At 40.5% G+C, this 22,059-nt stretch overlaps 2 protein-coding genes across 4 annotated transcripts; both read left to right on the top strand.

The window, feature by feature from the left end:
- Positions 1-531: 531 nt before the first annotated feature.
- On the top strand, positions 532-6,677 carry LOC137446677 (transmembrane emp24 domain-containing protein 11-like). 3 transcript variants are annotated; one of them, XM_068149546.1, is made up of 6 exons: positions 532-686; positions 1,745-1,803; positions 2,877-2,977; positions 3,534-3,659; positions 4,585-4,731; positions 5,524-6,677. In XM_068149546.1, the coding sequence occupies exons 2-6, from the start codon at positions 1,800-1,802 to the stop codon at positions 5,671-5,673; spliced, it is 528 nt and encodes a 175-aa protein (XP_068005647.1). In that variant the 5' UTR covers positions 532-686; positions 1,745-1,799; the 3' UTR covers positions 5,674-6,677. The 3 variants fall into 3 exon arrangements, with proteins under 3 accessions (XP_068005647.1, XP_068005645.1, XP_068005648.1); XM_068149544.1 differs by lacking the exon at positions 532-686 and having other exon boundaries at positions 1,158-1,803; XM_068149547.1 differs by lacking the exons at positions 532-686; positions 4,585-4,731 and having other exon boundaries at positions 1,158-1,803.
- A 646-nt stretch (positions 6,678-7,323) lies between these two features.
- RNF212 (ring finger protein 212) lies at positions 7,324-21,427 on the top strand. Its single transcript, XM_068149736.1, has 12 exons — positions 7,324-7,435; positions 9,275-9,336; positions 11,600-11,674; positions 12,565-12,621; positions 14,136-14,194; positions 14,290-14,354; positions 14,444-14,513; positions 15,652-15,697; positions 16,967-17,030; positions 19,445-19,517; positions 20,258-20,460; positions 21,166-21,427. The coding sequence occupies exons 1-12, from the start codon at positions 7,324-7,326 to the stop codon at positions 21,201-21,203; spliced, it is 924 nt and encodes a 307-aa protein (XP_068005837.1). The 3' UTR covers positions 21,204-21,427.
- Positions 21,428-22,059: the final 632 nt, after the last annotated feature.

The raw sequence follows: 22,059 nt of genomic DNA, 5'->3' as shown, positions 1-22,059 counted from the left end.
ATCTTCTCCAAGCTAAAGAGACCCATCTCCCTCAGCCTTTCCTTATCAGGGAGATGTTCCACACCCTTCACCAACTTTGTGGACTCATCCAAGCAGTTCCCTAAAGGAACCTTCTGGAAAGTTCTCTGAATATTCACCTTAGAAATGGTGGGACAGAGAAGAAACAGAGAAGCTCTTCCTTCTCTCTTGTATCCAGTGTTACAGATAGCTGGCAGCTGAGATGCTGTGGTCTTAACTACACAAGATTTAGGGAAGGAAATAGGTATATTACATTCTGGGTTAAACTCATTTCAGAAAGCACTCTGGAAGGTACATCTGGCTCATGAGTCTGCTCTGGTAAAACCAGAACAGTGAGCTGTGAACTGAACTCCAAAGCTCTGCCTAGTGCACAGCAGGAATGTTGGCTGTGTGGGCCTTAGGAGGATTGAATAGGGCAGCTAGTGGGTTCCACCAAATAGTTCTAAATGACTGGGATGGGTGACCAGCAGGGGTGTGGGAAATAAACTAACTGCAGTTTGAGGCTCTGTTCCCTTTTGCTAAGTAAATATGTCTTGCCTATCCTAAAGCAAAAGGAATAAGTGCTTAAGTAGCTCACAATCTGCTGTCAAACTTTTTTCTAGCAGGTACAGAATGGCATGAGAATTTCTGCAGGTGCATGTTGGTCAAGAGCTTCCTGTGGTGGAGGGGTAAGAGTCTGACTGTATGATGAGATTCTACATAATCCAGAATGCTTTCTGACAGATAAATGCTGAAGTGGTAATGAAGTCCTTATATCACTGTTGAGACTCCTAAGGATTTACTGGCCATGAGATGCAATTTGTATCCTTCTGTCCTGTACAACCCCAGCCTCTAACGTTTCTCTGGATCTTCATCAAGGGAAGCATTGCATCTACCATCTCTGGGTAATCTGGGTCAGGGTCTGAACTTATTTATTCCTTCTCTCCAGCCTGAAGACCCCTCTTTAAGTTGACCTGTCACAACAGGACCTGCTAAAATGATTGTCCCCATCTTGTTTATGCAGCTGAGTGTTCAGCTGTGTAAGAGAGAATTCATTAAGCAGTATCTAGAAAAAAGACATTCATATGTAAAAAAATCTTGTTCAGAAAGTGTTTATTTTGTTGTTTTTCCCCTGCAGCATCACATTTATGTGTGTTTCAGATTCTTCTGTTCTTTTGACTTCCTTCTTTCAGCCTTTTCCTGCAGTCCCCGTGGAGCTGGTACAAGTATATACATTTGTCCAGTGATTTAGGTTGGAATAATCACCCAGAACAAATGGGAAATAGAAGTTAACAAGTTACTTTAAGTTGAAAATTGAGCAGTTTGTGGAACGAGATAGCCAGCATGGTAATCTAGGGAACTAACCTCAAGTAGTCAGTGCTGATCAACTGATCTGAGAGGTCCTTTCTAGTTTCATGTTCTTCTATGTCTATAAAGTTTTGAGCTGGGTGCTGGGAAAGAGGAAAGGTTTTACAAGATCTCTTTTAGGTGTTATCTCATTCTACAGGACATACTGTAGTTAGTTATAAACATGTAACCACCAGCTGCCTTTTCTCACAGATGGTTTTTTTCTCGGTTTCAAAACTGATAAGCAGCAAACAAGGAAAGACCACAGGATTGTATACATTTGTAAATGGTTACCTTCAGCAGCAGTACAACTGGGATTCAGGGCAACCATGAAAAGCCAATTGATAGGGTTTCTGCTGTGTTTTTGGATTTCCTGTTCACTGGCTTTGTATTTTCACAGTGGAGAAAGAGAAGAGAAATGTATAATTGAAGACATCCCCAGCGACACATTGGTGATGGGTAGGTGCCTGCAAGTGCTCTGTGATGATCTGGGATTGCTTAGCCTGGAGATGAGGAGGCTCAGGGGAGACCTCGTTGCTGTCTACAACTATCTGAAGGGAGGCTGTAGCCAGGAGGGGGTTGGTCTCTTCTCCTGGGCAACCAGCACCAGAACAAGTGGACACAGTCTCAAGCTGCACCAGGGGAAGTTTAGGCTTGAGGTGAGGAGAAAGGTCTTCACAGAGAGAGCTGTTAGCTGTTGGAATGTGCTGCCCAGGGAGGTGGTGGAATCACCGCCCCTGGAAGTGTGCAAGAGGGGATTTGATGTGGCACTTGGTGCCGTGGTTTAGCAGTCATGAGGTCTTGGGTGACAGGTTGGACTTGATGATCCTTGAGGTCTTTTCCAACCTTATTGATCCTATGATTCTATGCCTATGATTATATGATCTAGCCTGTGCAATGATAAAGGTAGCTTGAAGTGTAATGGGAAAATCTGTGATTAGTGACTATGTTAAATCTGTGGTGATAAGAAAGAGGATACACTGAAAATACCTCCCTGCAGCAGGGGCTTCTCATAATGTCCTTGCACACACGTAATGCTACAGCAGTGGAACTGCTGCCAAAGTTTCATTTCATTTGGAATAGCACAAGCACATTAAATGTGCCTCCAAGATTGCAAATGTAGTACAGAAAGAGGATAATGAAAAATAATATATAATCATAAGTTTTTTATATATAAATAATGGGAAAGACAACCCTAAAAATGTAACTTGAATACAGTACACATACTTTGGGAGGTCTCAGCATGACTTCTGTATGCTAATCTTGCCAGAGTATTAGCAGGAATCAAAAACTATTACTTGTTAATCAACTATTTTTGTAGTTTTCTAGAAGATTTTCTCCCACAGCAATAAAATATTGCCCTTCAGACTGTGGCAAAGTACCCCTGGAGCAATTTTAATCATATGCACATGAAGTACCCATATGGTTTTATTGTTAGTCATTTATCTCTATATTTGTGCTTAAAAAGCAATAAAGATGTTTAATACTAAGCTATGTTTTATTTAAGAGATTTTTATCTGTGTTTTATCCAGGGAATTACAAAGTGCAACGCTGGGATGTGCACAAACAGGACTTTCTTGAATCTGCTCCTGGTTTGGGAATGTTTGTGACGGTCACAAGTCCTTCTGCTGAAGTAAATACGCTTTAGGAGTGTTTCTGTAGGATTTATGACTTTCAGTGTTGGCAGGCAGTACTATCTAAAATAATAGACACCTCTGGGGGGAAAGGCAGTCTGCAGCCTACAAGCTAGTGCAGTAATTTGATGATCTACCCAAGTAAATAGCACTGGCAAGGTTTGATAAAGATGCCTGTGGACAGTTCCTTCATTCAGACTGGCTTGGGGAAGCTGTGCTGCTCAGAAGAGAAAGTCACACCTGATAAAAGAGGCTAGATCTTTAAAATCATGAAAATTCACTAATGAAGGAAAGTGGCACAGAATGATCTGAGCAGCAGAAAGGAAGGCAGATGATAACCTGAGCTACAAATGAAGGTCCCTGTGAGGCTGAGTGGCCATCCCTCACAGCATCTCCTGTGCTGCTATCAGCTTTATTTATTTCTGTGCCCAGGCAGGGCCTCAGTTTTCAGGAGATTAATGATTGCTTCTTACATCCCATTCACAGTACTCCTTTTGATTGTTTTATTGATATTCATAATGTACATATCTGACATCTATAATATCTAAATTACAGGTACTCTTGTCAAAGCTGTATGGGCCACAAGGAACCTTTTCTTTCACATCCTACCTCTCTGGGGAGCACGTTATCTGTTTACAGTCTAACTCCACAAGATTTGTGGCATTTGCAGGAAGTAAATTGGTAAGTGTATTTCTGAAGTATTCTTTGCTCTGTAGCATCAATTGTTTGCAAACTGCAGAGACACAAACCAGGTTAGAAGTTGGTCTGACTTACAGCATGTAACATTTCCTAGTAATTAAAGAAAACAAACCTTGAATTATGAAGAGAGAAAAAGAGTCTGCTCTGGTGTTTAAGAAGCCAGAATAAAGAGGAAAGACTAATAATTACGGAGTGATTTAATGTTTGTACAGTGCTTTGCATGTGAAAGATCCAGATCAATTTAATTGTATACATTGCAAAAGCACTGAAATTCTAATAATAAATCTGTGGAGCTCATCAGCTAGAGAGGGTTAATAAAATTAGTCATAGTTAACTAGACAACACAAATATAATTATGATGACACATGAGGAGGTGTTTATCTGGTATCGATGGAGCTGAGTTAGTCTTGAGAAGGCTGAAAGGGGATCTTATCAATGTCTATAAATATCTGAGGGGTGAGTGTCAAGATGAAGGTGCCAGTCTTTTTTTGAGCGGTTCCCACTAACAGGACAAGGAACAATGGGTACAAGCTGGAACACAGGAGGTGCCACCTCAACGTAAGGAGACACTTCTTTACAGTGATGGTGACAGAGCACTGAAAACAGGCTGCCCAGAGAGGTTGTGGAGTCTCCTTCTCCAGAGATTTTCAAAACCCACTTGGATGTGTTCTTGTGCAGCCTGCTCGGAGCGACCCTGCTTTGGCAGGGGGATTGGACTCGATCTGTGGAGGTCCCTTCCAGCCTCTAACATTTTGTGATTCTAGTCATCCCATTTAAAGGAAGCAAACGCATACAGGGAAGCAGAACATTGATAGCACAGATATAAATAGGGTGGTTTGTTCAGCTTAAGAACATAGGAATGAAAACGGGAAGACACAGTGATGAGAATATTGTTTTCTGTTTGCAGCGTATCCACTTGGACATTAGAGTTGGAGAACATTTTCTTGATGAATCTGTTGTTCAAGCCAAAGACAAAGTGAATGAAGTTAACTTAAGACTAGAACATATAATTGAGCAAATTCATCACGTATCCAAAGAACAAAACTATGAAAGAGTATGTATGTTGAAAGTATTGCACATAGCCTTACTGACTAACATGCTATAAGATTTGCCATTTCATTGTAGTGTTATTTTTAACTAACTCACAGAACTCTGTTGGTATTTAACAAATATAGCCTATGTTACCTTGCAAAATATTTTCAAGCTGTAACATGAAAACTAACTAACCCCTGTGAACTCATGCTTACAGCAACAGGTGTTATTCTAAAGCAGGAATTTCCAGACATGGTCAGAGGCAGTAACAGCAGGTGGCAGGTGCTGCTGCTGCTGTTGCCAGCTGTTGTTTTCATGCTGGCCTCTGTGTATAAACTTTACTCAAGTGGTTAAGGAAATGGCTGAGTGTATATTTATAGATCTCCACGCAGTTAAAAGTGAAGACCTCCTCCAAACAATTGTGCATTTGCTGTCTTTAGTTTTCTATACCTATGCAGGCAGGCAGACTGTGTTTGAAACAGGTCAGCTGGTTACCTAGAAAAAGAAACTTGGCTGCTGAAAGATTTTTGACTGTGATACAGAAGTGGCTGTTAACCTAAGAAGGCTTAACCCTGCACAACAGGAACAAGGGAAAGCTTTGTTTGGCTTCTGGCTTCAGGATGCAGTGTGTCTGCTCCTCAGTTTTGAGAGTAAAGATACCCTGTGGATAAGAACAAACTTTCATTTTCATCAATGTGAAAAAAGAGTTTGCTCACTGCTCTGCAGAAGAGTGATACCTGACTAGTTACTTGGACAGCAGCATGGAACCTGCAGATGCCAGAAGGTAATAATTGCATTTGCCTTTTCCCTTCAGGAGCGTGAGGAACGATTTCGGAAGACAAGTGAGGAAACCAACAGCAGTATCTTGTGGTGGGCTATTGCACAAACACTAATTCTCATCACCGTTGGAATCTGGCAAATCAAGTCTCTCAGAGATTTCTTTATATCTAAGAAGCTTGTTTAATTCTTTTAAAAGTAAATGCACAGGTCCAGAAATTGCACACCATGGAACACCCAGCATCCAGAGAAACCCTGCATTGCTGAGAACACTGGTTGTATGTAACTTCCAGGTTTCTCTCCTCTACTACTCTGATTTTACTCTGGTTTCTCCATCACATCCTGGCATCTCCTTACATTTCACTCCTTTAATCCCATCTTTTATCAGTTTGTTGGGTTTTTTTTCCCCTCTACAGGTGTAAAACTAAACCTAGAAGAACTCCATGATTAAGGCAGCATTTAAGTTCAACTCTGAATTGTTAACCCTAAAACAGAAATCTAAAAGATGTTTCCTAATATTTTAAATTCCTCTGCTGGCTTAACAATCTTATTCATTACTACTGGGAACAGTTCAGTGTTTCAAATTGATTGGCATTCAGATAATAGGCAGAGAAACAATTATACTCCCTCCAGTGCTTAATTTGGTGTCTTGAACTCAGCCTATGTATAACACTTAGCTTTTCCTCAAATATAGTTGTGATTATTTTCTTTTAAAGTATTTGAAGTTCCAAGTGATAGTGGAGCCCACTATTAAGATTATGATCAGTGGTTGTAGCAATTACCATGCAAGAGACCTAGACAAGGGATTTAGAACTGTGCTTACACTTTGCTCCCTGACAAGCCCCAAAATCAGGCTATAGAGTTGGTATCAGACCTCTCCCACAGTTTATGCCAGGCACAGTCTTAATGAAGTACACCAAAATAAACTACAAGATTGTGGTTCAGCTGATGGGGTAAGGTGCCTAACTACATCCCAATGACAAACTTAACTCATCTCACTGATAACACACTTAAGCCTTTAAACCAAAAGGGCAGGCACCATGTCAGAATTTACAAAGGAGCTGTTTATGTTCCTCTGTATTAATTAGGTCTCTATTCAAACCAGCACTGAGCCTTGAAGCTTTGGCTATAGCTTGAGAGCTCTTCCTTCTTTGTCTGTAATAATAATTAAATATCTTTGCTTTGATGAAATGTTTTCAGTCTCCTTCAACGTTTTTAATTAACTCTATAAAGCAGAAGCTGAATCATAGCTCTTTGGGGGAAGCACTGTGGGAGCAGCAGTTTTTTATGGAGTTAAGAGCTGGAGGTTGCTCCTCTGCAGTCTATGGCTCTGTGGTACCCAGAGGTCTGCAGGGCTGCAAGGGGATTTTCCCCTGGCCTTTGCAGGGGAAGCTAGCAAGCCTTTGGGGGGTTTCACTCTAGGTTCTGAAAGCCAACACTCCCCAAAAGAAGCGACAACAAATCTGTGACAGTGAATTGATAACTTGCTCCTGATCTCTGCATTTACAAGGCTGAAGCCCTAGGCTGCTGCAGGGCCTCAGGGCAGGCTGCTGGGGCCAGGTTGGCTGTCCAGGTTGGTTGGGAATCTCTCAGAGAGGGTGCCCTGTGTGGCCACCTCACCAGTTTGGCAGCCAGAGGCCAGAACCCCTTTGCTGGAGTGTGAGGTTGCTGCCCTCAGGACCCTGGGGCAGGGCGCTGCACACCTCACACCAGGGCCTGAGGTGCCTCAGGCTGGAGGAAGACAGAGGAAGGCCTGTAGGGCTGTGCCCCCAGGGGTGACAGGGAGGGTCTGCCTCAGCCACCTGCTCCCTGCTAGGCCCTCCTGGCCCTCCACTCCATGGCCACCTCGGTCTTCTGCAACGTCTGCTTCTGCGAGCCCCGCAGGCCCACGCCCCGGTTCTGCCTCACCAGCTGCGGCCATGTCATCTGTGAGCTCTGCCTGCAGAAAGGTAATGGCTACTCGGGGCATGGGCAGCTCGGCCTCCGCACCGGGGCATGGGCAGCTCGGCCTCCGCACCGGGGCATGGGCAGCTCGGCCTCCGCACCGGGGCTGGGCGCTGGGGCGGGCACACCTCTGCTTCGTCACCGGGGAAAAAAGACCTGGCCGAACATCTCTGCATATCAATTGAATCTTATTGATAGGCTTTTCCCATTCTTGCTATTGATGAGCTATGAGGATAGGCTAAGGGAACTGAGGCTGTTCAGCCTGGGGAGGAGAAGACTGTGGGAGGGGACCATCTAACTGCCTTCTAATGCCTGCAGGAGGGCTGGAGAGGGACTTCTTACCAGAGTGTCCACCGACAGGACAAGGGGAAATGGATTTAAATTGAGGGGGAATAGGTTTAGTTTGGATCTTAGGAAGAAATTCTTCAGTATGAGGGTGGCAAGACTCTGGAATGGATTGTCCAGGGGGTTGTGGATACCCCCTCCCTGGAGATGTTAAAGGCTGGGTTGAATGGGGCCTTGAGTGACCTGGTCTAGTTGAGAGGTGTCCCTGCTCATGGCAGGGGGGTTGGCTTAGATGATCTCTAAGGTCTCTTCCAGCCCATAGCAGGGTGGTTGGCTTAGATGATCTCTAAGGTCTCTTCCAGCCCATGGCAGGGTGGTTGGCTTAGATGATCCCTAAGGTCTCTTCCAGCCCATGGCAGGGTGGTTGGCTTAGATGATCCCTAAGGTCTCTTCCAGCCCATAGCAGGGTGGTTGGCTTAGATGATCCCTAAGGTCTCTTCCAGCCCATGGCAGGGTGGTTGGCTTAGATGATCTCTAAGGTCTCTTCCAGCCTAAGCCATTCTATGATGATTCTATGATTTTCACCGAATGGTGAAAACTGCTGACTGCTTCCAGACAAATCTGGCTGGAGCAATGTGGTTTTGAGGGCAAGGCTCCAGGAAACTGGTGGATTTAATAAAAATTAAGTCTGGATGCACATGATCCATGATAGCATTGTGGAAAAAAAAACCCCAGAGATGGTATCCTGTTCTGTTTAATTTTGGAAAGGTCATGTGCTTTGATTAGTGAAAGAGCAATCTGCAAAACATAGGCTTTATTTAGGGCAGAGTTCACTACGAGTCTTAAGATGTCTTAAACCTCAGCACTGTCAATTTTCAGCAGCATGAGGAGGACTGGAGGCGGTGTTTGGAAGCTCTTGTGTGTGGTATCCAGCTCCTGAGTGATGTTCATAAACATCAATCCTCAGAATCCTTAGAAAGGGAGCGGCTAGTAAAATTATCAATTACACATATTGGAGTAATATGCATTTACTAGAAATATTTGCAAACAATCAAAGAGAGGTTTTTTAATAAATGATAAAGTTTCAAGCCCCAGCTCGATTAATTTTTCACTGGAAAATATCCATAAGGTAAAGTTATTAATTCTTTGAAGTTAAGGTTTCATGTATTTCATCAATAGGCTGGGCCCCAATGTAAGAAGTTGTGTATCTGGTTGCCTCCAACTCATTAGTTAAGCATGTATTTAATTAAACCAGGCAAAGAGTCCTATTTAAATCGATGGAACTAAAAGTCACCTGCATTCAGTGACACTAATGGTATTCATAAAGTAATTTACAGGAATGCTTGTTTACAGGAGTGAAGCCTGATGGCATTCACACACATTTTCCCTCTGTAGTGCTTAGAGAATTCAATTATTTATTCCTATTTATTTGTATATCTTGTGTAAACTTCAGCTTCCCTCCGCAAACTCCAAACAAAGCTTTAGCATCAGATGCTATTAAAAATGTATCCAGTAGCAGCTATTGTTTGATGTATTTCAAATGTGTCTTTAATTCTCAGGCAAGAAAGATGAATGTTTGGTCTGTAGGAACCCTTGTCGCACATTAGTCCTTTCAAAACAGGTAAATGAAGCTTTAGTATTGTTGTGTTCATTCATCTGTAGTTCACTTAACAGCTAAATTATTTGCATTACAAAACACTTTCCTTTTGTTTACTGACTGTGACATGAATATTTACTAATGATAAACTGGAAGACTAAGATACTTATGCACTGTATGGATTTTAGTCTTATGGATTTGTTCAAATAAAATCCTACAGAGATTTCTTTTTTAGGTTTAGATTCTGCTGGACTGTAAATCCATGGCAAGAAATGTGATTGGCTACTATGTAATGTCTGTGACTGCTTCCAAAACAAGGAAAATGTTTATTGACTTTGGTATTTCATATCAGAGAATATTGACTGAAATGAGTTATTTCATGTAATGGGCTGGACCAAAAACTGTGTGGTGCTGCATCAGTGGTTTCAAGTATGTTGCCTTTTTTCCCCCCCTGTTTTCTCTTAGCTATTTTCTTCAGGGCCACCTGCTTAGGGGAGGATCTGAAATATCGTTGGGTATTATTGTTATTCTCCAGATAATTAATAGCTTTGCATTCCCTTTCTCAAGATATCATTAGAAAGATTTAGCTTTTTTCATGATCCCCCTTCTTCTTAGCTGATTTTATAAATGGGGTGTGAAAACATTTAATTTTCCTAGGCTGATGGCTACCTAAGAGACAAACCTGCCCTACAGTGAGAGAAAACAAGAATTAACATCTTTCAGTACAGCTAACACACACAGTCCTACAAGACTATGAGGCAATCATATATATGAAACAGAGGGCAGTTGGAACTAACCCCAAAGTGGTGGCCTTGAGGGAGAGCATTTCTGTAGATATGGTTAAAACTGAGCTGATCTGTATCTAAATGCAGAAACTTCTATGCCTGTACACTGTGTAGATAAACAAGTATAAAACCTGTTACATTACATTTGATGTTTGTAAACACAGGATATTGTAGAACAGGATGAAGAAAACAATGCTCCCCAAAATAAAAACCTACAGCAAAAGCAGAATGCAAACAAAGTAGCAGGGTACACAGTTAACAAAGAAAACAACCAAAAAGCCCCTCATAAATCCTCTTGAAGGAGGTATTTTCATAAGCTTTACATATCAGCCAACCCTTGCTGCAAGTTTTGCTATTAATTTCAGCCACAGAATAATTTAGGGTGTCAAGGACTTCTGGAGGTCATCTTGTCCAACACCTTCCTCAAATCAAAACTGATTCCGAAGCTAGCTCAGTCTTAAATTGCAGCATTTCCACATACCTTGATAATTTACTTGCAAAATACTGAAGGAATTAAAAAATGCAGTGATTGGGATACTAACAAAAATATTAGATGTTTCATTAGAACCTGCCTCTGCTCTGGAGGACTGGAAGGAAGCCAATTACCATATTCTTTGAAAAAGACATTCATGATGATTGCTTAGCCTTGATTAAGAACAGATAAAATGATTGGAATGATAATTAAAGATGCATATAAAAAAGTCATGGCTTTATAATTCAGGAACCTGAATGGAAATATAGCTGGTAACCTTTATGAGCTTGATGCTATGGAAGAATTCTCAATGAGTAGGAGGTCCTATAAATGCCTTAAACCTCCTCATTAAATTGTATATTGGTGCAATCAACATCCACACATTAAATATTCTCATCTTTAAGTAATGCATGCGTGTCACCTTTATACCTTCCTTCTGTGTCTCATGATCCCTACTTGCTTTTTCCCAGAGGATGGTTGAGTGTTGTGATAAATCAGATCCTCACTGTTCAATATTTCAGGATATCAGATTAACATCTGCTATTCCTCCATGTAACAGCTGAAATAGAAAGGTTCTGCAAACCTTTATTTTCAGGAGTTTTTACATCAGCAACAGAGCTGCTTGGGTTTTACCTTTTTCAGACCCTGGAGACACTTCAACCAAGGCTTTGTTAAGACTCTAATGCTAAAGTTTGCCTCCTATGAACACATTTAAAAGGTGTCAAATATATTTTATGAGCCCATTAATTTTTCTAGATTAAATTTTTTAATCTTCTTTGTATTTTCTTGACTTAAATACCACAGACAGGCTCGAGACCCTGCCGTCTGTCTATCTGCTTTTCTCTTCCTCCATATGCTAATTTATCCTGGGGAAATGTTTTGGTTCATGTCAACCAATTTCAAAAGAGCAGAGGAAGTCTCAAATATAATTAATTTCCTCCTGTGAGTCCTATGAAAATTAGTAGCTGTGGAATGTAATGCAACTTGCAAAGAAAAATGCTAACCTTGGTGTACTTTCTTCTCTTGGTAGACAAGCCCTGATATTCAGTCCCTGTTCATGGGAATAGACACGTTATGCAAGAAATATGCAAAAGAAATAACACAGGTGAATCTGTCTTCAAACTTTTAAACTCTATGAAATAATCAGCAGCTTCTACTCATTGTTATATTAAACACACATGAACTGCAGACACTTCTGATCCTTTGATGACTATTCAGTGGGAACCTCGCAGGCTCTTCTGCAGTGAATTAAAAGCAGCCATGGGCTAATTTTCTCAGGGTGTTTCTTCTCAGTTGCCTCTATCTCTACAAATTTTCTGGCAGTTTTCTTACACATTAGAGGAAAGATTTATTAGTAAGTCATTGCCTGTTGTAATTTGTTCCTCAGGCTCTTGTCTTGCCTTCCTGGCATGTTTTGTACTTTTCGCCTCTCATGGTTTATGATCCTCGTTTGGACACAGGAAGTTCTGACACACCATCAGACAGCATGTTTAACAATTATGTTTTAATTAACAGGATATTTTTACAAGGCAAGTTATAATTGCCAGTAAGACTTTTTTTTTTCTTTAATGTTGCCATTAATTTTATGTGTTTGCTTAGCACTAATGAATAAGAAACACCACAGCTAAACTGGCTTTCCGATGTCATTACCTGGTTATTGAGCATAGCGTTGAAATTCAAGTTCAGTAAAATAAATCTCCCAGGTTCAACACAGCTGCTGCTAGAGCAAATGACCTTTATTAGTGATAAGAACAGAATATTTCAGTGGAGAGGATTTAAAGAGATTTTAAACCCTTAGTAATATATAGAATAATTGGAATACTCTGGGCAGCCTGATCTAGCTGAGGATTCCCCTGCTTTACTGCAGAGGGGGTTGGACTAGATGACCTTTGGAGGTCCCTTCCAACCTAGGCCATTCTATGATTCTCCATCACTGTTGGCTGAGGTGGGATAAAAATCATTAGTGATGCCTGATATAACTGTACCTGCTTTTAGATTTCAGAATTTCAAGAAAAGCATCGTAAACATTTGTTAGCATACCAGAGAAAAAAGGTAACTCTGATTGTGACTTCCTTCCTTCTGGTGTTTATGTTTGATTGCTGCTTTGGGTGGTTTCAGGAAATAATTCACCTCTTATTGGGATACCTAGAATGATTTGTCAGGATGGCCTCCTTTCTCTTACTATAAATGTCCATTTTTAATGGTTTTAAATTGGTGATAACTTTATTACTTATGGCTACTGTTATTAAATAAAACATTTTAGTTGTGGGGTGACCAAGAGGAATGTCAAAGGACAAGGAGAGAAAGAACTGATTCACTATACAGAGGAGAAAGTAGAAAAGGTGGGGAGAATTTGGTACTCATGGTAGAAAAGAAGACTCAGGCTGGCAAGTAAAGCTGGAGCAATGGAGAACAAGACTAAGGACTAAGGACTAGTACCCTGAATTAGGGACAATTCAATGGTAAGTGGAATAGAGTTAATTATTTTTAGGGAACAGGTACTTAAGTTGTGGCTGTGCATCTTCATCTATAGGTTGGAAAGAAAAATCCTTTTCCATTTCTCAGCTACCTCATTTGCTGTAACAGTTGGATGTCCCATAAATTTCTAAGGACACAGCCAGGTGTATGGCTTAGAGCTACCTGGCAATATGGGTAAATCAGCCAATCAATGTCTCCCATAAACAATATGCTTTTATAGAGGTATACCAGAGAATGTTATGGAAGAATTAATAAAGAATGGATCAAATAATTCAAATTGCATTGCAAGGAGAAGCATGAGATGTTAACAAGAAAGTGTAGAATTTGTCCTCAAATCAAAGCATGACTAGTGTAAAGTCATGAAGGACTAAGGTCACAGGGTAGAACTATAAGATAAAATGCAGATGCAGTACTGAAGTTATTGACTAAATTTTTACATCCTTCATAAAATATAATGATTATGTAATGAAAGACTGTAAAAAACACACATACTGGGGACCTGGCCTAATGTTTTTGACCTTAAAGTTCTTGAATTTTGCAAGCTCACAGCATTCTTTACTGTAGATACTTTGGTTGTCTCTGTAGCGCAGCAGAAAAAAACCTCTTCAAGTAAGCTTGTTGCAGGAAGATACTGCAAAGAACTCAATCAGTTTTGAATCTGATATGAAAAATGTGGGAGCATGGAATTTGGTGTTTCTTAAAGGTATTGGTATCTTTTCCAGGTGATTCTGTATTAAATGAAACACAACTTTTATATCAGATATGGGAAAAGGAAGAAAATGAAAAGGAAACTATTTTCAAGCACTTTTCTTAGCATTCACATATCCAGTATTACCAGCACACTTAACAACAAGTAATCAAAATAAGCCAATAACTGCCAAAAAGAGGCATCTCTCTTTCAGCCTGGCTCAGTTCAATTGATCCATGCAACAGCTATAGTCTTGCTGCAATAAATCTGAAATAACAATGGTATCTGAGATTAAGCCTCATAGAAAGCAGCCTTTCCACACTTCAGAATTCTTGGTATGTCTCAATGAAGCTGTGTATCCCACTGAGAGATTTTGGTTTTATCTATGGTTATCTTACAGACCTTAAAGCTGGAAGAATCTCTCAAGAAAGTAACACAACAAATGAACCAGATACAATAGTAAGTGGTTTAATGCTTTACTGGCCAGCTAGACAAATGAATCAACTAAACCAGCTTTCCATTTATACCTGTTTTTATTTCTATTTCCCCTTCAGTGTGAAACCTCATGAAAAAAACACACAACCACCATTTGCCAGTACAAGTAGTAATCCAATTTCCAGTAAGAAGTGTTGACTTATGATACTAACTACTGAATACATATCACTGGATCTAGCTGTGTTCTAATACTACCTTTCTTAATGACTTTAGTTCCTCCAAGAAAGCAGAATGGTTATCCTTCATATTCTCTTCATCCCAGTCGTCCTTCAGCTTCTGAAATGTAAGTATAAATCTGTTCATTTTCCATGAAAAATCTTGACAGTGACAGCATAATGATATTTGCCACACAAAGTTTGGGGGGGGTCCTTGTAATGAGTTTAAAATAAGTATACTTTCTGATCTTGTGTTTTGTTGGAGTGGAATGGAATGGAATGGAGTAGAGAGTAGAGTAGAGTAGTGTAGAGTAGAATAGAATAGAATAGAATAGAATAGAATAGAATAGAATAGAATAGAATAGAATAGAATAGAATAGAATAGAATAGAATAGAATAGAATAGAATAGGTTGGAAAAGACCTTTGAGATCATCGAGTCCAACCTATGACCCAACACCGTCTAATCAGACCATGGCACCAAGTGCCTCATCCAGTCTCTTCCTAAACACCTTCAGTGATGGTGACTCCACCACCTCCCTGGGCAGCACATTCCAATGGCAAATCACTCTTTCTGTGAAGAACTTCTTAGCATCCAGACTAAATCTCCCCTGGCACAGCTTGAGACTGTTTGTGTTGTTTCTGCAATCCACGTAAATATGAAAGAATTGGAGAGGTTCTTCTCTATCCAGTCTACTTAATAACTACTTGTAGAGATTGCCTTTGGTCTCACTGGGCATAATGCACCTTATTCTAAAGATTTTTCTGGATACATAGATTGATTAATTAGTGAGGAAGTCTTCCTACTGTAGAGAAAAACTGAATTGCTTGTACAGACATCCATGTGTAGGTTGCAGTTGTCTAAAGTTAGATGGGATGAACTGCAGTAAGGCTCATTATATTTTAGCTGATGCTAAGAGATTTCAATACCTGTGATAGTGACTTAATTTGTCATAATAAAATTTCAGAATGCTCTTGTTGAGGAGACAAGTGACAAAAACATAAAGAAGTACATGAGTCTCAACTAGATAAAGTCATTAAAATAGTAATCATCAAATAGCTTTCTCTGTAAATACCTAAAGCAAAGATCAGAATCAATGGATTTTTTTTCCTTATGAGTTTCAAACATTGCTGTGTGTTATGCATGAGGTATTCTGTTTTCCATTATTAGTCACATTTAAATTGAGATTCTAATGTAATTTTAGGCCTTAAAGTGAATCTGTTATTTTTTATTACCATTTCATCCTTATTTTGACCTTTGTTACAAGGGTGGAGTCAATGGAGATTGATCCCGTACCTTCACCAATGAGGAAGGTAAGTGTGGGTTTGCTTGTTTGTATACATGGACACCTGCATAGATATGCTTTTGATGTCTTCTGCTCTGTCACCACTGCAAATAGTAGGATCATAGGATCCCCCCTATTCAGAATAATTCTTATGCACACATTGATTTCGGCTGTGTTTGCTGCCTAGTAGAAAGGAAATGCATCACAGCGCTGATTACTGCCATTCTCTTCTCTGTGTCACAAACAGGCCTTTCAGCTTCTGATGCTAAATGGCAAGTTCTTGAAATCTCAGTACCTTTATACCATAAAAATATTGTAACTGTTTTCAGAGTAAATGTTGCTACTGCATGAAACTGAGAGTTTAAGTGCTATTCCATTAAGGAATGGAAGAACATGTAAGATTTCCACCTTCGCCAAACCTCATGGAGATGGCTGCAGTGCAGATCTCTGCTGGCATCACAGGGTTTCCTTTGTAACCTCTGGATTGATTAGATCCATAGATAGCCCTATATACATAGGCATAGCCTATAGAGTAGCATGTGTGACTCATTTAATTCTAAAGGAAAACTTAGTGATCCTGGTCCTGTTTCTCTTCCTTGATCAAAGAGGAATGTCAGGACATCAATCTGGATACAAATGTTGCCATTGCAGATGTCTGAAGTTAGAAGAGGGGAATCACTTGGCACTCTTCACATCACACTGGTTATCAAAACATTCCTGAAATTTCTTTTATTATGTAAGAAAGGGAAGTTTAAGGATACAAACCAAGCCAGTCATTTTCTTTCCCCTTTCATAAACAATTTTGTTTGCTGCTTGACCAGATGATCTTGCTTCTGTCTGCACAGTGGCATCAGCACGTGCACTATCTTCAGATGCTGAGGAAACGCTAGGTCTGAATTCTGTGATGTGAGCCTGATACTAAGTAGGGAAGTGCATACTTTGAGTGGCACCTCTAAAACAAGAATGAAGATGGGCACTCTTCACTGTGTTGGTGTTCTGGTTAGGAGAGGTGACATCCAGGAGCAGATGCTAGCTTAAGAATGGAGTCTCAGCACAGAAAATGATGTAAATGCACTAGAGTTGAAGTACATGCTCCTTCTCCCCAGCCCACTGTGGAGCTCTGAAAAATAACTCAGGCCTGAGGTTTTGGCTTTCAGTGTTCTGAACAAAAAACTGTTGGCAGAGAATGCCAGAAATCCAGAGTCTGATAGGCCTTAAAAATGTAAACCGTTGCTTCAAAGACCTTCACAATTAACATTCTTCTAACACTCCAATTAATACCTTGCCATCCATTTAGCCTGAGACACCGACTGGTCCAGCAAGGTTATCATTAATAACTCCACCACAAGACGGACGTATGGGTGAGTGAAAATACAGTTTGTAACTGGATGGCATTTGAATTTTGTTAAGAGGATGAATAAATTAAAATCCATACATCAGTAATTTACTGAGCAAACTCTAATTGTGTTGAGGTAGAAGGAACTCATCATGTGGCAACGAATGCAGCAGATGGGAAATGGTTAAAACTGAAGAATGATGCAAATCTTCCTAGTAGTGACCTTCCCTGTTCTGTGAATAATTGCTTGCAATCAGAATGAATTTTACTGACCAATCATAGCCCACACTTGCAAAGAAGGCACTGTAATGATGTTCTGGTTGAGCAGAACAGGCACATTGCAATATATGTTGTTGACCCTCTATTAACCTTTGTAATTATGTGTTTATAGTTACCAGATATTAGCACTGTCCATAATGTCATGTTAAAAATCACTGGAGGAAGTGGGGGGAAACTAAATGAAAGTTACAAAAGGATTTATCAAAAGCAAACTAATTAAGTTAATTTCAGTAATGTCTTTTTCTTCTTCTTCTTCTTCTTCTTGTTTTTAAAGACATTTTCCCTGCTCACAGCTCCTTTCACTCAGGACTGCTCCAGAGCCTGTGCAATAGTCTGGCGTAAGACAGACATGAATAATAGCCCACTGCAATTAGTGCAGCTTCATTTGTGGGGAGCTTCCCCAGACTCCTCATGTTCTGCAGATCCACCATCCCCACATCCCTCCCACCCCTTCATTTACACTAAGCCTGTTCTGTGACAGCCCATTCTCAGGCTGTGCTCCACCTGGCTTCAACACATTTCCAGCCACACAAGGAACCTTTGGCACTCTGACCTTTCCCCATGGTGCAAATATCCCAAAACAAAGACAAATGCAATACAAGTGTAACAGAGGAGCAAAAATTGCTTTTCCCATATTGTATCTGATTTGTATGTTCAGATGCTTCCTAAGTGCATGGATGCCTATAAATTTACCGATAGCAAGATAGTGAGAGCTGAAGTTAACTGTTTGGGGTTTATTTTTGTTTGTTTCTGAGTATAAACATATTTAATTAGCTAGTAAAAGTCTATGTAGAACAGATATGTGCTCAGCACATTTCAGAATCAGCCTATAAAGTTTTGCAGTCGAAAAGCTGAATGGATTGAAGCATACTTGCAAAAGTAAGGGCAAGTAGAAATGATTTAATAATGCACAAAAGAAAGCTTCCTTCTTAGAGATGGGGAGGGTCAAAAGAGAATATCTTGAAGCACTAGAGCACCTTAGCAGAGCTGTCTTGAGAGTCTAGTAACAGTCTAATAAATGAGAGAAGATGAAAGGAAACAATATATGTGTTTACCTTGAAAAAAAAAATTGGGCAGGAACAGTGCAATTTGCTGTTTTCATGACAGCTGAGCTCTGTGTGGGCTTCACCTACTGAGACTAAAAGCAATTTTTCACCTTTACCTTCTGTTGGAGTATTGCTGAGGACCTTTGATAGCTTTCAGTTCTGCTGAATCTTCTTCCAGCAAGAGGTTCTGGAAGACAGCTCGTGACTTACAAATTGCTTCCCTGTGTTCCATTGTGTAAATGTGTAAGAACATGTGAAAACACAGGATTAGTATTTAGGGCTCAAGTGACACAGTGACTTGATGCTGTCAGTCACAGTATCACAGTATCACTAAGGTTGGAAGAGACCTCGAGGATCATCAAGTCCAACCTGTCTCCACAGACCTCATGACTAGACCATGGCACCAAGTGCCACATCCAATCTCCTCTTGAGCACCTCCAGGGACAGTGACTCAACCACCTCGCTGGGCAGCACATTCCAATGACGAATGACTCGCTCGGTGAAGAACTTCCTCCTCACCTCGAGTCTAAACCTCCCCTGGCACAGCTTGAGACTGTGTCCCCTTGTTCTGGTGCTGGTTGCCTGGGAGAAGAGACCAACCCCTTCCTGGCTACAACCACCTTTCAGGTAGTTGTAAAGGGCAATGAGGTCACCCCTGAGCATCCTCTTCTCCAAGCTAAACAATCCCAGCTCCCTCAGCCTCTCCTCATAGGGCTTGTGTTCAAGGCCTCTCCCCAGCCTTGTTGCCCTTCTCTGGACATGTTCAAGTGTCTCAATGTCCTTCTTAAACTGAGGGGCCCAGAACTGGACACAATACTCAAGGTGCAGCCTAACCAATGCAGAGTACAGGGGCACAATGACTTCCCTGCTCCTGCTTGCCACACTATTCCTAATGCAGGCCAGGATGCCATTGGCCCTCTTGGCCGCCTGGGCACACTGCTGGCTCATGTTTAGGCTATTGTAATTGTGCATCAGTTTTAACCCTTGAATAAACCTATCATGAATTGCCCCCAAATAATGCAACTAAAGTACTAATTTTGATTTCCAAAGCTCTCTTTTCAGTAAAATGAGTAATTCACTTTGGTCATTACAAAAAATGAATCAATTCTTACAGGAAGTGTATCCTACAGACATTCTCAGTCATCTGGAATAATGTCAAGCCAAAATAGCAGAGCAGGATCTACAAGGTAATGAAATACCCTTGCAGGATGCTATCATCTCCTAGGAGAGGCTGTAATGTATCATCTGTATTAATCTCTATATTTAAAGGCTATATTTTATACCTTAGCAAATTTTATTATACAGGCTAACCAAACCTGTATTAATGTTTCTGTTTTATGGTGGGAAGATTTTGTTTAGAAATCACTTTCTTATCAACTGTGCAGAGGTAATCCCAGTTCCTGTAGCTGGGGCATCTACAGCCATAGTAGCTTTACACAAAAGGTAGCAATTTCATAGCAAGGAACTGCAACAAGATGTCTGATTTGTAATCTTTCTCAGTATCTGACATGACAGCACAATATTTACATTACAGAGCTCAGGATATTCATGCAGTGTTTAGCAAGTGTTTGAGGTGTCCAAACATTGAACATGTCTCAACCAAGGATTATTATCAAGAAAACAAACTTCAGTGCGTCCAGAAAAAAAAGTGAAGTCTTGCTTTCTGTAATCATTAAGCTAAATATATCTTCCTAGCACAAATGTAAAATATATATAGCAAAATATTTTCTTTCCCCCCCCCATCTCTGATTCTTGTATAATTTGGTTTGTCCTTCTGCTTATTTAAACACGTAAAGATCCTGCAGAAGTACAAATCTGACAAGGAGTATGCAGAAGCCAACAACCTATAGCAGTAGCACTAGGAATTTCAGTGGTTTTGAAATGTCTTGAGCTATGCATCCTCCTCATTAATTAATTTCATTAACAGATCCACACCTATAAGGCTACCACACAGTTTGTGTTCACTCACATCATTATCCTCTGGATCACAAAGCAGCAGCAGGAGGGGGTCATGGGCTACTTCTGACGTCAGAACCCCTCAGCTGTTCCCGTTTGCATCACCTTCTCCACAGACATCTGTGACGAGGCATCCAATCACCATCTCTGGACTGTTGCAACGACAACATTTAGGCAAGTTTGTTACAACAGCAACATTTAGCACTTGCTGACAGTTTTTCAGCATAACATAAGCTTATTACTTGTTTACAGAAGAAAAGTAAATAGGAAATAAATGAAGCAACACAAATATGGTATTTCAAAACTGGAAGGAGGCTATCAGCGATCTGCTTGAAAATGTGTTCTGGCTTTGCCTCAGGATGGGTTTGGGGTTTTTTTTTTGAGAGAGTTGAATCTGATAATGGTCACAATAGTTTTCTAAAAAATGCCAGTCCTAACTAATGCAAAGTACATAATAACCTGGCAAAACCTTAATCTTACAGCAGATCTCAAGTGAGGGTAGAGAAAAAAGGTGTGAGGAGCAAGATTAGGAACTAGGCAAATTATAGGAAATGAACAAACGAGTGGAGTCATTCTGCAAATGGGTAGGGGGTGGGCAGATGATGAGCCATAGATGAGGAAGGATGAGTTGCCAAGGCACAGGAAAAAAGATGAAAGCACTAAAAGGGTTGGGAGTGGAAAAGGAGCCCAGAAGACTGCATGGGGCAGAATGAATGCTGTAGAGGAAGCAGATTAAAGAATTTAGGAAGGGTGGAGATAAGAGTGAAGAAAAGTAGAGTACAAAAGGAAACAAGATGGACCAAAGGAATTAGATCCCAGAGTAATTTTTCCTTTACTCTTACCATTTTACTTCTTGTTTTTCTCCATTTGTACTTGTAGGTTCTACTACTTTTGGAGGACATTCAACAGAAAGATAAACAAACCTTGTTGGTCAATAGCACCTGGAGGAACCCTGCGGGTCCCTGGACATCAAAGCATTTGTCATTTCTGTCCAGCTGGCACAAACCAGCTGACTCTTCAGCAGGAATAATGCATTTAAAACATCACTAATCTTCCTGATTAGTATCTACAGTAGTTATAAAGAGGAAAACAAAACCCCCTTGCTGTTTTTAGAGATTCTGGATTAAACTATATAGTATAAATAAATGACCCTTATTAATGGTTAAGACAAAAGATGATATATTCAGTGTGCATTTCCTGTGGTGAATTCATTGAGCTGCAGCAGGACTATAATGTTAAATGGTTGTGCCTGTACAGTGCTAGAGATGAGCCTCAGTCCTAAAAAACAAATCATCAATGTATGGCTTTTTGATTCCAGAATTGCAGATTCTGATTCTTACTTGATAGATTACTTTGTTTGCACTGTTGAAAGGGGTAAGGTTTGAGGGGTGTTACGTTCTATCAGGCTCTGCAGAGCTCATAGTACAGTATCTGCTCCACACTCCAGAAGTTCAACATTTGATTTAGGTAGCAATGATTTCTTCCCAAAAGGGGCTGAAATGGGGGAGCTGGGATGAAGCAGCAAAACCCATTGGAGGTAGCCTTTACCCTCACACAGGAACACCAGTTGTGGATCTGACTTGAGGGTGCTAGAATGCAACCTTTTCCATTTGAGAATGACTCTAAATCTGGAATCCCCACCATTTCTATGGATGTCTGACAAAATTTTGGTGTGACTGAGTCACCAAATAGGAACTTTTCCTCTGTGGGGTTTTGAGATAGAGTCCTCTGAGTGCATGACAAATTTCTGTTGGGTTGAAATGCTTTGCTTGA

The sequence above is a fragment of the Melanerpes formicivorus genome, unplaced genomic scaffold, assembly GCF_026170545.1.
Source record: "Melanerpes formicivorus ecotype bairdi unplaced genomic scaffold, bMelFor1.0.p_v2 SCAF_18, whole genome shotgun sequence".
Lineage (NCBI taxonomy): Eukaryota > Metazoa > Chordata > Aves > Piciformes > Picidae > Melanerpes > Melanerpes formicivorus.
The sequence above is the reverse complement of the archived record's forward strand: the minus strand, read 5'-3'. Positions and strand labels throughout refer to the sequence as shown.